This window comes from Poeciliopsis prolifica, unplaced genomic scaffold (assembly GCF_027474105.1).
Source record: "Poeciliopsis prolifica strain line A6 unplaced genomic scaffold, Auburn_PproV2 SCAFFOLD017, whole genome shotgun sequence".
Taxonomy (NCBI): Eukaryota; Metazoa; Chordata; class Actinopteri; order Cyprinodontiformes; family Poeciliidae; genus Poeciliopsis; species Poeciliopsis prolifica.
The window spans coordinates 749,046-764,921 of record NW_026562392.1 but is presented as its reverse complement, the minus strand read 5'-3'; the positions used below and the strand labels follow the sequence as shown (position 1 = coordinate 764,921).

The following is a 15,876-nucleotide window of genomic DNA, read 5'->3' as shown; positions in this document are numbered from 1 at the left end:
AGCACCCCTCCTGACCCCACGAGGGACAAGTGCGTAAAGAAAATGGACGGATGGATGGATTCTAATGTATATAAAAAAAATTGAATATTTGGTAGATGATAATCAATGATTTGTGGGAATTCTTATACTTTACTGATTAGAGACACAGAAGATCCCCAGAGGGATTCATGACACAAATGACCTCTTTAATTATCAAGAATCCCAGGAGGCACTATGTCGGAGCAGCCATGTGTGATGAGGTCGTTAGCTTAGTGGGGATGTCCCTTTACTGTAGCAGTTCCATGGTGTGATCCCATCTGATCAGACTGCTGCAGTTTTACATAAATCAGTTTCCCTGTGGAACACAGACACACTCCTCCTCTGCCCTCTGTGGTTTTGTGCTCCAGATGTTCGCCTGGAGGCAGACAGCAGCAGCCCAGACGGTGCCACCCTGCCCTTTTCCTGCCATATGGGCCTGATGTCCCACAGCAGAAAATCTAGCTGTGGTTCAATTACAAATGTGCACAAATCTTAGACAATATTCTGCTGATGCCAAAAAACAAACACAAAAGAAAAAAAAATGTGTTTTTTCTATTAGATTCAATTAAAATTATACCTGAATAAGTTTGTTCACATGATAAGTCATTAAAAATCACGGCAGTGGTAAATTCACATCCAGCATGTGACTCATGTAATGCAAAAAAGTGTTTAAACTGCAGTTCAGCAAAATCCATCTATTTCAATACGGCTGAGAAATCACCTCATCCTACCAATACCAAATGTATTATCAAGAAAAAAAATGTTCATAAAAAAAATTCCATTATGCAAGTTTATTTTTGTAATTTAAATCTGCGCAATTATATGATTACTAGAAACACATCTTTTGATGTAAAGACTGCAGGAAGGAAGGATGGAGGCTCCATTAGTGCCACTGATGTACATATACCAAACTAAAAACAAACATGCATATACCTTTTTTCTTCTAAGTCTAAAGTTAAATCAGACCAAACTTCTCTTGTTTTAGGTGAGTTAGAATTACCCAAATTATTTTTGTTTGATAAACTCGACAATAATGGGAGAAAAACATGAATGCATTTGATATTTTTTTTATTAATTTATATATCTTTTCTTGTTTCTTTTGTTTTGTCTGATTCCACTGTACTTCAGTAAAACTAATGGAGCTTCTATCCTTCCTGAACAAATAATGTGTTTCCTCCACTCTCTCTAGATTTTCTGCTCTCAAAGAGAGAGAGTGAGACATTCACACACACAGAACAAGTGACTTAAGTTAAGACTTACTTATTCCACGCTTGTCGAAGCTTCTTGGCGCTGTACACTGTAAAGCGTTCTGCAATGAAAGAGAGAAAAATCACCTGCTATTAATATCTGAACAGAATATTTAGTCTCCCAATACAAAGTAGGGCCAGATTTCAAACAGTAACCCATCATGTCCAGATCTACAAAAATTCAAGAACAAATGATGAACAAAGTAATCGACCTTTCGCCATTTCAGGCTGGAAACGGCGACAAAGCTTTTCTAAGGCTGTAGGACTCCAGAGAACCACAGTGAGAACTGAATGGATAAAGCATGGAACAGTGGAAAACCTTCCCAGAAATGGCTGAACCCCTAAAACTATTCCAGCAGTTCATCAACAACTCCTCCAGGAAGTTACAGCAGAACCCGGAACAGCACCCCCATCTCAGTTCAGGTCAAAGGTCACGATTCAATAATAGCAAAAAGAGACTTTATTCACATTTACAAAACAAAAAAACAACAACACAGATTTACAACCAGACACGTGTCAATTCAAAAGTTCAGGCCAGAATTCTATTTTAAACAAGTTGGTTTTAAATACTTGTGTTAAAACCATGACCATAGTATCTTTACTGAAGGTAATCATGTCATGAAAATCCCAAACAGAGTTAGAACCAAACAGTATGTGAGGACCCAATGTTATGGAAGGCATCAGCCATGGTCTTCTGGCTGTTAGGTTGGAGTCTAACAATGTTAACAAACACAGTTTGTATTAACAAACTGTGTTTGTTAATACAAATTCGTGTTTGTTAACTGGCAGGCATTTATTAGCACTAAATATGTGCTAATAAAGTACAATATCATACAAGTGACAAAACGACAAGTTTCTGCAGCCACATGCAGATGGAGGAAAACAAAGGTTTAAATAAGAATGCAGTGATGCAGTGTTTAGGTAGCAAGAAAATCCAGATGTCCAAAAACATAAAATCCTATGAAAACCAGGCAGAACACTTTCTGCAGTTTCCTGGAAGAACAATTTTCATTTCAGGGTTGTTCTGCGTATAAATCTGTCAAACAGGAGAGTGTCTGATATCAGTTCAGATATGTTTTTAAATAATACCATCTGAGCTATGTGCTTCAGCTACGAGGCCAGACCACATGAAATTGTCATATTTTTGCAGAGTTTGGTTAGGCAGCCTCTTGATTTTTCCACAGCTATGTTTGCTATGCTGGGAGACTGGGAGGCTCAGCCCTGCTCTCTCAAGCTCAGCCAAAGCTGCCATGTGCACTCACAGTCTGCCTGCCAGCTGACCAGCCACTACACAGCCTTCGCCAACCACCCAGCAAGTCAGTCACACACTGACGCTCTAATCCTCATCACCAAATACCCGGCCAGAGTCTGGCATCAGGGCCAACCTGCCAGTGCCGAGAGTCCACCCTCCCAGCTTCCAGCAGGGTGCCGGCCGAATAGAACCCAACACCGGACAGCGTCGTGTTTTCGGACTGTCCAAACAACAGCCTGCTTGTGTAACAATCCACATGTGGATTAAAGAAAAGACCTGTTCATAACCAAGATGCTACACTACAATAGTGAGTAAAGAAATGCCCTTTAAATAACCACACAAATGTGTCAAGATCAGGCAGAAATAACTCCTCCGTTCAGAAGTGAGGTCCAATAGTGTGGCTGCAGTGGATTCTGGGATCAAATGAAAGGTAGGGAGTATTAATGAGCAGACACAGGAGTAATGATGAATAAGATGATGAATCATGAGCTGAATGTGTGTCTTTCTGTTCTAATGGGTACTGACTCAGAAGAGGAGCTCAGAGGAGCTCAGCGGTCCAAAGTGTTGCAAAGCTGCCATCTGCTGGCGATTACTGTCTCTGCAATGACTCATGAGGGAAGTTAACCATTGAAAGACAACCTTATACCTTCCAGCATATGTCACATCAACATAGTAGAGTTTTAGTTGTTTCAATTACATGACCAACATGGGCATAAAGTGGTCAAACTAACTGATGAAGCCTTCTGGATTCCCTGCTCCATCTAATACCAGCAGAACCATCTTGCTTTGTTGACTAAAAGATTTGTTTCTTTTTCCCAGTATTGCGGTCCGGTTCTTATCGTTCACATACAATCTCTGGTTGCATACAGTCTGTTCAATAGTTTATCACAGAAATAATACATTGGAAGTTTATGTTTTTGTGTAAAACATTATTACCAATGTACGCACTGGTTTTTCACTTTTTAATTAACTGGTATGCCATAAACAATTGCTTACATGAATTGTTTATGGCATAAATTGTTTATGGCATAAACAGATGAAACTGAAGGAATCAGTTTCATCTGCTTCTGAAGTATTAGACTTTTGTAGGAACGTAGATGCATAAAGTAAAACTCAAAAAGTACTGCTCTTTTCTAACTTTACTTCACAGACAAATGTAGCAAGACATTTGGGCAGCATTTTTAACTGTCAAAGTCAGTTCTTCAGTGAAATGTTGGGATGGTTCATTATGGTTCAGATTCATTATTCATATTAGTTTCAAAATAATCCCAGATGGTTGTTTCTTTTCCTACACTGTATTTATCACAGGCTTCCAGGAACTGCAAGCATGCTGGTGTTATCATGTCGAGGTATTAATCACACTCTGTGACTTTCCAAACATCAACATGTGGTTGTGTTTCAGCAGAACATCTGAGATAGAATCTCATTCTGCCTATATCTGCTGGAGGCAAAGTCACACAGAGCTTGAGGCATTGCCAGGCTGAGCAATGTGTACCAATATATGGTGACATGAGACGTTTGCTTCATTTATACAGTGCTTGGTCCAACTTCAATTTGCAGTTAAGTTCATTACATTAGTCAGAGCCGTAAAAAGACGTCAACCTGAGGAATCCCACAAATTGTATATTTGAGGGGACAGAACAGATCAAACTTTTTATGTTAGATAAGTAACAACGTAATGTTACAGTAAAAAGAAGTAGAAGCTCCTTTACTGGCTTTGGCTGGAACAGAAACACATAAACACATCAGTATCATCACATAAAAGAGAGAATGTGCATTGCTCTTCCAGTGGCTTTGTCTAAAAGAGAAACAGGTTAGAGCGTCAACATTTACAGACACCATGGAGTAATTAGTTTTTATCGGAGATGCAAATATTTCAGTGTTGACCAAATTAATTCCAATTATTAGGGTTAAAATTAAATTCAGAAAGGATTTTTCACAAAATCAGTTTCTCAATTCAAACAGAGACAAAATGTCTCAGTTGAGACCATCGAAGAAAAAAATGAAATTCTGTAACTTGAATTACCAGTCTTAGTTATTAAAACTTAGTTACTTTGCTTTTTCAAAAATAAAAAAATATTCAAAATATATCTGGTGGCTGAGATGGCTTCTATGGAGTAATGCGATATGTCACATTACACACCGCAAATACGAGTGGTAAAGATGAACAATTTAGATTTAAAGTTGATTTTTGAGAATTTTGAATTGTTTCATAATTCCCAAGACTAGAAACTGTGATTCTTTATGGAATTTAGTTTTTTTCTCCACATCTGTTTATTATAACTCACCTCCCTGCAGAAAGTATTCCCAGACTAATAATGTTGTAAAGTTCATGTAGAGAGAATAAAACCCAGAAATATTCAGTTTCTACAATAACTGCAGCCATGAATGTTTTGAAAGTTGTAGGAGAAAGTAGCAGAGTGAGTAAAAGTGGTCCATTTGTCTTCCGGCAGAGTGACCAAATTCTTTCTAGACAGCTCACAGATGAAGACACAAAGTGTAAAAAAAATTTTTTCTCACTTTTATTCACTATTCAATTACTGTGAGTCTTGTTCAGCATAAATGTTGCCTCATACCTCCTGATTTTAGCTGGTCTGAGTTCTATGGTGCAACATTTTGTTATTAGGGTAATATCTTATGACCTTGTTAAGTTGATGTTCATGTCATTATAATTGTCGATGACATTTTTCAACACAATCCAGTCTTTTGATTCTAGGAAAATATGCACAAACTTTTGTTTCATCTCTACAGTTCAGTCACAGTTTTGAGAGGTTTTTGCAGCAGTGTTTTCTGCAGCAGGGCTGCTGGAGGGTCCCCTCTGTATTTTTCTTGTGAACAGATTAAATATATGGGATTCCTTTTTTTTTCCCATTTGTTTTCTCATCTTCCCCTCAACTTTCTGAGGATCAGCAGGGAGCCACTGAATGAGAAATATGAGTTTTGATTGATGGTAGTTTGGAAGGTCTGACACACCTGTGGTCCACCTAACTGCTTCCAAGCCAACGCTGTCACCATAGAGACAGGACGTGAGCTCACATTAGCATGGGCTGTGTGTGCATGTTGGTCCCTAATTGGCCACTGGAGATTGGAGTCTGGGTCACAGTGTACCTTAGAGATGGCTGCTTGCCCACCACCCTCACCTCTTTTTATCTGTTTCTGTCTCCCTCCCCTCTCCTGGATCAGCTGACACTAATCTGCAATTGGCCCATAAAAAGTCATGGTGAGCTCCCAGAAGGCATGGCTACCAGCTGGAAGAACCGGTCTGCTGCAGCTGCTGCTACGATAAAGGAGAACAGTCAGTGTCTCATGGTGTTCTCTCATCCCTCTCTTTACTTTCAACACCTGCTTCCTCCATTCGGGGTGGTGTAATTGCTGCTCCCTGTCTCCACCAAACACTTGGGTGGACAGATCCGTCACCCATAACAGGGTCGACTTCTTTTTCAAATTCTTAAGGAATAGCAGCACTCAGGGTAATTCAAAATATTTCACAGGAAGAAGAAAGGAGGAGAGACAGAAGATAAAACAGCTTGAGCGTTATCACGTAAAAGAAAGAAACACTTAGATTTTAAGTCTCTTTAAAATTTTAGTAAATAAAAAATGGAGGACACATGAAAGCATTCTGTATTAATCCTTGGCCTTGGTGGGTTAGCTGCAGAAAACAGTTCCGATGAGGTTTTCAAGTCTGATTTAAAGAAGTCAGCAGTTTCTGCAGATGTTTTTCATGAAGCAAAAACACTAAATGACTCTTCATCTCAGCAGGCAGAAGATCTGATGAGCAATGGGATGTACATGGTCTGCACCTGACCTGCAACTATTCTCTTCAAGCAGGGTGACAGTGCAGTAATTATAGAACTGGTGGAATTAGAACGTTAACTCAGCAGGTCTTCATGCTTATTATTATTTTTTGCATGGTCGTTCAAATTGTTCAAATCAGCGATCAGACTTCTGTGAACAGTTTAACCTGGGATGTTACAGTCTGTTTATAGCGCTCTTTTTACACAAGAAAAGTCGGTCACTATGATTAATCAATTACCAACTTGGTAGACTATTATTTCAATAATTGAACTATTTTAGCCCTAGACTAACACACATTGGCCACAAATAGTGAAAAAGAAAGTCTATTTATTTATTTGTCATTTATTTGTCCTTCAAAGTATGTCACTTTCATTCCTGACTCCAATGTTCTTTAAAATCATATATTTTTACTTTTTTAATGTCTGGATATAGTCTGTCTTTGGGTTTCCAGAACAAGACGGTGAGCTTGGCTAAAACGGTGCCAGGCTGGCGATTTCCCCCACAGAGGCCAGTCAGAATGAAAACAGTGTCGCCCTCATTCATTGGTTCTTAACTCTTATGTATCGATGGCAACATTAAGGGCCCGGCTTCCTGGAGGTGATCCTAGTAATGATGAACAGGTCTTTAGTAAGTTTGATCACCTCCATAAAATACGTGCAGCTCTGTGGTGTGTTTATATGTTGCTAGGGATGAATGACCTCATCAAAGGCTGCTTTTCTAAAACCAGGGAAAGTTTACAGGATCAGTTCCAAACTATTTCGAATCCAGTGGAGAACATTCCAGACATTTTCGCAACTCCTCCCTGAATATTCTAGAGTCTAATGGGAAGTCATCTGTCAGATGGATGAAGATCGACTTACATTGAATCTTCAATGTCGTCAACGTTGAGCGATAAAGTCCTGCTTCACACACTGCTCATCTGAATTAGATCAACTTTCTATCTGGTTTCATCTAAAATGATGGATTGTATTTTGGTAAGTTAAGTTTCTAAATTTATTTAATAAAGGATAATTAGTGTTTTGTTTGAGATATAAACCGGACTGAGCTTCAGAAAGACAGCTCCACAATTTACAGCCATGACCTTTAACAGCTCCAGCACAGCTTCAAGAGAAGAAATGTCCCACCTGCTTTAAAGTGAGGCAGGGAGTTAACGCCAGGCCATGTTTCCTCAGACGGAGTTCCAAGAACCTGACAGAGACATGAACAGAGAAGAAGTCAGCACAAGAAAATAAAACATCTTCATCACTAAATACTTTCAAAGTGGTTTATATCCCGGAACTTGTTCACATTGTGTGATAAACTGCAGTAAAGTTATGCATAGTGTGGATGGAAAGGAAAATAATTAATGATTTCTACTGTTCTAACATATCTCTGGCTGTTTGTTCACAGACTCAGGGTTGGATTTAACTCTATCCATTCAAAAACTGAAAATCACAGATAAATGTTGTATGCGACTTATAAAGCCAGCTTGTTGCCCTGGATTTCAGTCAGGAGAGTCAGTATAAAGGAAGGTAAATACAAATAAAGGCACAATTTTCAGATATTCATTTGAATTGAAAGTAAAACCCAGTCATTTTCAGTCTTCTTCACAATTAGAAACTATTTTGTGTTGGTGAATTCAGAAAGTTAAATTAAGCATATTAAGCTTTGTGACAACATGTGAAAAAAGCTCAGACAGCAAGGGAATTCTTATAATATGTATTATGAAGAGTAAACACATGAACATATCTTTGCTTCTGAACAATAGTATCTATAACAGTTTGCATAAATCTCAGAGTGAAACTCTGTGTTGCTGATAAAATGTCGTATGTACAATGGATACAAAATGTTTTTTCTGATATGAAATGTATGTGGATGTTAATCCATCTAATTTTAATGATGGTAATCAATGACAAGGTTTTTAAAAAGTGTTGTGTTGTTCGTAGAATAGTCCTGATTGCTGCAACTTTTATAGGCGACTCAGGCTGAGTTCTCACACACACAGGTTGGGTTTATGATGAGAAAGCACAGACCAGCGGACATGCCTTAGACATGATCCATCACAGCTAAGCAGCATAATAGTTTCCAGATTGCCTACATGTCTTAGATCAGCAGCACACTCCGCAGAGCAGAGATTTAAGCAGCTTACTAAGAACACGACCTATACAGAGATTGGATGACAGTATGTTTGTGGGAGCCATCTGTTTCAGGTGGGTGTGTAGAACAGCTGAGAGACAAAAAGAGGACAAAAACTAAAAGAGGCAGTGTGAGGTTTGCTCTATGTACAGAAAACATAGCTCTGCTTAGAGTCTGGCTTGACTGGACTCATTTTCCTTTTTCATTACTCCATGTATTATACTTTAAATGGTCAAAAATATTTCCTCTTAAAAGACACAACAAAAGAAAATGATTTGATGCAACCCAGAAGGTTGATGCAATAACAACAATCACCCACCAGAGGGCAGTGTGTTCTCACAAAACTTGCTTCATATCATCAATTTTCTAAAATAATGGCCCAAGTCATTTTTGATCAAAAGTGATTCAGGAAAGAATGAGAGCATAAAACATCTTGAGTTGGATGACGGATCTGTTAGACAGAATCAAAACAAGAAGCTTTGCATCCAACCCAGAACCTCAGCAGAGCTTTAGGTCTGTAAATGCAGGTCCATGGATGATTAGCCCAAAGTTGAAGCTCTGGCAGCATTATTTATTGTGTTCATTGAGCAAAGTTGAACTTGAACAAGTACAAAAGTTCTGCAGACAAATCAAGAACATTGTCAGAGTTCCAGAGTTGAAGAAGCTCCTGATTTGAATCCACTGGTGACTCTGTCACTGGGAAAATAGAGACAGAGACAGAGTGACCATTCCATTCAGACTGGAACAAGAACATGCCCCAGTGAAAACATGTGCAGAGCCAGTTTGGATCATTTTAGGATCAATTTACAGTTTGTATTTGTTTGACTTTTTTGTTGTTCATATAGTTAGATTTTCTGAAACAGATAAAGCTGCTAGAGTGATTTAGGGGTTCAGTGTGGCATCTGAGTGGATGTTTGGTTGACAAAGCTCAACCTCTTCTGCATTATTGATGCAGTACTTTGGTGACCTTTAAAGTGATGGGAGGCTGGTAGTGAGAGGGAGGCTGGTAGTGAGAGGAAGGCATGGCGGTGAATGTTCAAGGTTTTATAATGATGGAGACGAGGAGCAGCATCAGCAGAACTCAGGATTGCTGCATTACAGGGAGCAAAACAGACCTAAAGATCAGCCATTTAACTGGCTCCCTTCCAGAGGAACATGCACTCTGAATACTAGCTCAACAGAAACAAACACTGATAAATGTCACTTTATGTAACACACAGGAATGCACTCACAATTAAAGAGAGTACTGAAAGTTACATTTACAATTCCTATGATGAGTTGAGACCAACTCGTATGGAAGAGGATTAGGACCATCTGAAATATCAGAATTTGTTAATGAAAACAAGGTAGAACATATTTATAAATGGGAAAATAATATTTCTTAGCACTATACACTGGTTCCATTGGTGTTTTGAAGATGACTTGTGTATCTGGTTTAGGCAATCTTCCCTGTCTGCATCCTCGAAGGACAGAAAATGTCAATGTTTCTCCAGGCCAGTGAGCTCCAGGCCAAGTACAGGCAGGATAAAGGATGTGATGAAAGCCAATGATCAGGGAGCCGGGAGGAATGTACTCATCCAGGAACATGAGCCAGCATTGGGACAGGGCATGTCGAGATGGAGATGGCTTGTTTTACTGAGGAATTCATGTGAGGTCACAGGGCCTGACCCCGCTCTACACACACATTCTGCTGCACACATACCACCCCTCCACTTCCATCAGACACCCAGGAAGGCTGATAGACCACCCAGTCAGGCATATCTGACCTTCACTCTGGGACCCCCAATTATATTTCTGTTGGCAGAGAGGGAGTGAAGATGTTGGAGCGGTGCGGCTGGCGACTGCGCTGAAAGCAGGTCACAAGGACAGCTGACAGACTGACAGGAGGTGTGTGAGTGTGTGGACTGAATCTGGGTCACAGACTGTGTCCTGCCTCCAGTTTTACTACCACAGGATTCATTTCCCATAACACAGAATTAAAAATCATTCTTTCAATCATTCAGAATGCTTGGCAGGTTTGAAATTCCATCAAACTGTATTCCCAACAGCAGGAAGTGTGGCTCCACATGAAAATCACAACATTCTCATCCTCAGCATCCATTACAAGGCTGGTTGAATATGTAATGATATTAAGCAATATGTGTATTTAACAGCCATATTAACCACAGGAAATGCATTCTTTGCCTTTATTATTCCTGTAGAACATCTGGGTTTGTTCAGTGATTTCATCATGGATAGTGGAGAGTCACCGTTTCTGACTCAGATGTGATCTTTTTAAATCAGATGATCTCTGATCATTTGGATCACTCGTGTGCATTCATTCATGTTGACAGATAGAAGCTTCATGATGATGCCCGATGAAATCAATTTGATCAGAAAATGCACTTTTCTGCATTTATATAAATCATTTGATTTGTTGATTCAGTTAATATGGAATTACTTATACAATATTGTAAGAGCAAAGCTTGTACTACTGTAGTTGGGTAACATGGATATGTCTATTTCAAAGGGAAAAAAATATTGATAATTTGTTCATTCCTTCCTCAGATTAGTAACTGTTGTGTTCGTTTAGGTTGATATACAGGTAACAGAAGCCTTAATTATTTTTTTTTTTTTTAAAGTTAACATTTTCTTACTGTTTCTACCAAATAAAAAAGCTTTTAAAACAGTTACATAAATCTCTAAATTAGTAATTATTACGGAGGAAATTGTGACTAACCTGTTCAAAACCCAAAAATGAAAAGTTTAGTATTTGGACTCGACTCGGTCCCACCGTGGTTATTGCTCTTGCAGCCATAACCACTGGTTCAGAAACAGCTTCCCTTTGATCTATAACAGCTTTTGTGCCTCATGCTAACAAAAACTGGATCAAATCTCTGTAAACAGACTTCACTGTTATCAGAACAGTGCCAGTTTTTCTTTTATATTTCACCAGATCTACTCACGCTTAGCAGCAGTTCTGTTTCTGTAGAAACTGAACGTTTTCTGGGTTTTTCCGGTTAGAATAGAACCTTCCTCAGATATCAGCTCTTTAATCGCAACAAAAGCCGACCTTCTGACTCTGGCCCGGCTGCATTCCACTCCGCCTCATCCATATTCTCTAACACTGACCCCATGTCTCAGCTTCTCTGTTCCAAAAGTAATTTCCAACTCTCTTATTGGGGTCAACCCTGGGGTGTATGGGTCAAACCAATCAGAACCACAGCCAACTGGATCAGCTGTATCCCACTGTGACTGGGTGGAGTGTGTTCTGTAAACCCTAATGTAGGAGACACAAACACAGTGGCTGACTGTGGGTGAAATGATGCTACACAAATACACACACACGCACACACACATACACACTTCTCTGTGGCCAGCTATGGGTGCCATGCTGTGCCTTTATGTGCTGTGATGAAGTCCTTCATGGTTTTTCTGAACTCCATCTTTTAGAAAATATTCTACTTGAAGTATGCTCTCTTTCTCCAAGAAGCGGCTTAGATATGGTTATGATTTATATTTTTTTTATATTCCTTCGCCACAACACACTGGAACAAAGCTGAGCCCATCGATCTATAGTCCCACCCCCATCTATGTTCATGATCAAAAGACTGAGAATAGCAGATACAAGTAGCTGAAATCAGTTTTCTCTGCAGAGTGTCTGCCTCTCCCTTAAAGAAGGGACAGAAGTTTGACCATCTGGAGCGACTCAGAGTAGACCCACTGCTCCTTCATGACGAGAAAAGCTGATTGAGGTAACTCAGGCCTCTAGTTATGATGCCTCCTGGACTCATCCCTGGTCAGGTATTCTGGGCTAGTCCAGTGCAAACCAGACCTCAGCTATTATAAAACAATTGCTTCCTGGAGCCATGAATCTGATTTGCCATATCGCTGACATTTTCTGTGTTGTATGTAATGCGCCAGCTATGCTATGAAGCTAACTGGAAACTAAGTGTGCTGCGAACAACCATTAACCACTGTGAAGAGAAATGCCGAGCCAAATTACATGTTTGCCAGGAAAAACATGTCTTAGGCATTCCCCTTACTTCAACTTTGATTTCTCAATATTTAGAAGGTGGCCAACACAAACTGAAAGGCCTCATTCACTTCTTTTTGCTAACATTGCCAAGCTACAACAGCAAGACTACAGTTCTAAATCCAAATCCTCAGTGTCACAAATACAACAGTTTAATGTGAACACTGTTTCCAGCCAAGCTGTTTACTGTGGGACACTGAGTACACAGCCATAAAAATGTACCTTTATGCAGACATATCTGAGGTACATCCACTTTGAGATCGCATTAAGTCTGCCTTGAGAACAAATGGACATCTGCGGGATGAAGTGTGTGTGTTTGAGAGTTGAGGGCTAACATCTGACTGCGAGGTAAGCCTCGCAGTCTCTAGCCCGGCTGCATTCCACTCCGCCTCATCCATATTCTCTAACACTGACCCCATGTTTGATGATACCATGGAAAGTATGGCCATAACAGCCTTCCCATCAAACCAGACCTCATCTAGAAGGTGATTTTAACTTCTCAATATTAGGAAGCGTGGCCAAGAAGGACTGAATGACTTCCTTCACATCTCCACTGCCATTGTTAAAACTACAGGCAGACTGCAATTCTAAAACAGAACAGAAAATCTACATAAGTTGTTCACAACTAATCCTTCAGTCCACTGATTGGCCCGGTTGAAACTGCACTGGAGAAATGCTAGTTAGGAAGTCCAGATCGAGCAGGAAAGGGAGTTGAGAATTGAATGGAATAGCGTTGGAAGGCGATAACCAGAATACCTCGAACTTAACGGATCACATGTTCCCAGATACTCTCCGTCCAGGCTGACTGAGGCCGATACCCAAACCACCTGCAGAGGACAGCTGCTTATAAGGCTGAATTCAAACAAAAATCAGTTTTAAAGCCTCGCTTTCACAAGGCACTTTACAAATGTTATGAATAATTTATATTTTTACATCCCGTATTGTAGTTACTGAGAGTACAGGTTATATCTGCTTCAGTCCAACAAAATATAATGTTTTCTTTTATGAATTTTTAATGATCAAAACCATAACAGCGCATATAATGATTGTGACCCTTATGTAGTGTGAATGAAGCTAGAGCTATTGGAATGCAGAGGCAGTGTTTACACATTAATCATAGCACATAAATAATAATAAAACAACTAAAGCATTTTTTAAATAATTTGAAAACAACGTAATTGTAGTAATGTCTGACTCATATTAATTACCTTAAGTAAAATATTATGATCACACACAGTCAAAATCTCCCAGTAAATTGATGTCATGGACAAACGTGAGCTATGTTGAGCTAACCGTGAGCAGCCGTCCACGGCTGTCAGCGCTCATACTTCACCAGAATCTGCTTCATCTAATACAAGGAGGCATGTTATTGTCTCTGCAGCACAAACACACACACTCCACACACACTTCTCAACTTGACAGGTGATATCCTGCAAATAGACCTGTCCATATTCATGTATGCCTTCCGCTGGGTGGAATCTTTAGTGTGCTGACAGCTGGTTAACCGACTCCAATCAGCCTGGCCTCATGCACCTATACTTTAATTCACATAGACATGTGTGCGTGTGTGTGAGAGGTAGAGGTATGGAGAGACACAACGTCTTGATAACATCCATCCAAACACAGATTCTGGCATAAATGCAGCTATTCCAGTACATACTGTAGGGTAGACACAGACAGTGGGAATAAATAAAAGCATGCCAATATATCATGCTTGATATGACACACACATGTGGTCATGTATGAATACTGATCAGCTCAGAAAATCGCTCCAACTCAGCGCTGTCAAGGTGAAGGATCCTGCAGAGATTTGGGATTACAGTGAAATAAGCATTTCTAAGGAAATACAGAAGCTATTTCTTCCTTTGTGTATCAGGGTAAAGGAATATTTTTAGAATTTATTAGTGGTCAGTAAAACAGGTTTCATTGCTGTATGCAGCACTGCATGTTAGTGTAAATTCAGTTGACACTTTTATTTCACCGAGATCCTATTAAAAAGCTGAAAAACAAAATCAGCACATCTAAAATTCAGATGTTAAGCTAAAACTGCCAGACAGAGTTAATTAATCTGCAGCAACAGGAAGAAAGTGTAATGTTGTTGTAATTAACACATGCAAAGAGCCAGAGAGCAAGAGAGGGAAAAAATACTTTATCTGTAGGATCAGGACAAGAGTGCAGAATCAGCAACATCCATCCATCCATCCATCCATCCATCAATTTTCTGTTCACTCTTTTCTCTAGTGGGCTCAGGAAGTGCTGGTGCCTATCTCCAGCTATGTTCTGGGCGAGATGTGGGGTACACCGTGGACAGGTCGCGAGACAAACAACCATGCACACACACCGAGGGAGAATTTAAAGAGACTAATTTACCTAACAGTCATGTTTTTAGCCGGTGGGAAGAGGAAGCCGGAGTACCCGGAGAGAACCCATGCATGCACATAAAGAACATGCAAACTCCGTGCAGAAAGAACCCGGGCCGGGAATCGAACCCAGGACCTCCTTGCTGCCAGGCAACAGTGCTACAAACTGCACCACTGTGTAGCCAGAGTCAGCAACAATAATAGCAAATATATTAAATAGCACTTTATAGCAATAATGTCTCTACTGGCCACCTTCAACTTGTATCACAAGCACAAACCTTACCTTACTTTAATGCAAAGGTCATGTTCCAACTCAAAGAAGCACTGTGGCATTTTCCTTCATCTGGTGATTATGCTGTGTGAGCTTGTCGGTCACATGAAGTTTAATGACATTTCACTTCTATGCACCTTTCAGTATTTAAAGGGACTATTTTTGCATGCCATGTCAAGTGTGTTTTTGAAAATGCATGGATACAACTGTAAAAGTACCCAAGAGTCTCTTGCTGAGTTTCCATCAGAGCTTTTTATGGTCATTTTTAAGTTTCACATTAGAAAAGGCTCATGTAAAAGGGAAGATTCAAAATAAAATTGGGTTACTTAACGTAATCCCTGGTTCTTTGACAGCAGAGTGAAGTGCTGTCACTTTGTGAATCGCCTGAGCGTGACCGAACTACGGAAGCTCAAAAGACATCATGTCTGTCAAGGACAGACAGGTTGAGCTGTGACCATGGCTCCACCCAACATCCAATATCACAGCCAACCTACTCCTCTCAATTCATTCGAGACAGGTTTCTTTCCGTGCCCATGCAAGAAGGGATGTGTTGGTGAAACACCTCACTCTGTTATCAAAGAACCAGGGATTGCATTAAGTAACCCGACATTCTTGTTCTAATTTTGCTCAGTGTTTCAGTATGGGAGATATGACCAACTCCCAAATTGCATGTTGACCCCGAAGCAATGGTTGGCAGCAAATCAAATAATCCAGGACTCAGGTGGAGCCTGATGAGCCAACCCCAAGCACCAGTGTGCCAATGACGACTGGGCCACATCCAGCCTGTAAAACCTCTCAAACGT

General features: G+C 40.0%; 1 protein-coding gene across 3 annotated transcripts in view; it reads right to left on the bottom strand.

The window, feature by feature from the left end:
- cdk14 (cyclin-dependent kinase 14) overlaps nt 1-15,876 on the bottom strand; it is a 150,519-nt gene that overhangs the window by 47,328 nt on the left and 87,315 nt on the right. For all 3 annotated transcript variants that reach the window (XM_055041929.1, XM_055041930.1, XM_055041931.1), the window contains 2 exons: nt 7,437-7,500; nt 1,279-1,327 (listed from right to left, as the gene is read on the bottom strand). In XM_055041929.1, the coding sequence (XP_054897904.1) occupies nt 1,279-1,327; nt 7,437-7,500 (113 nt within the window). The remainder of the gene's footprint in view (nt 1-1,278; nt 1,328-7,436; nt 7,501-15,876) is intronic.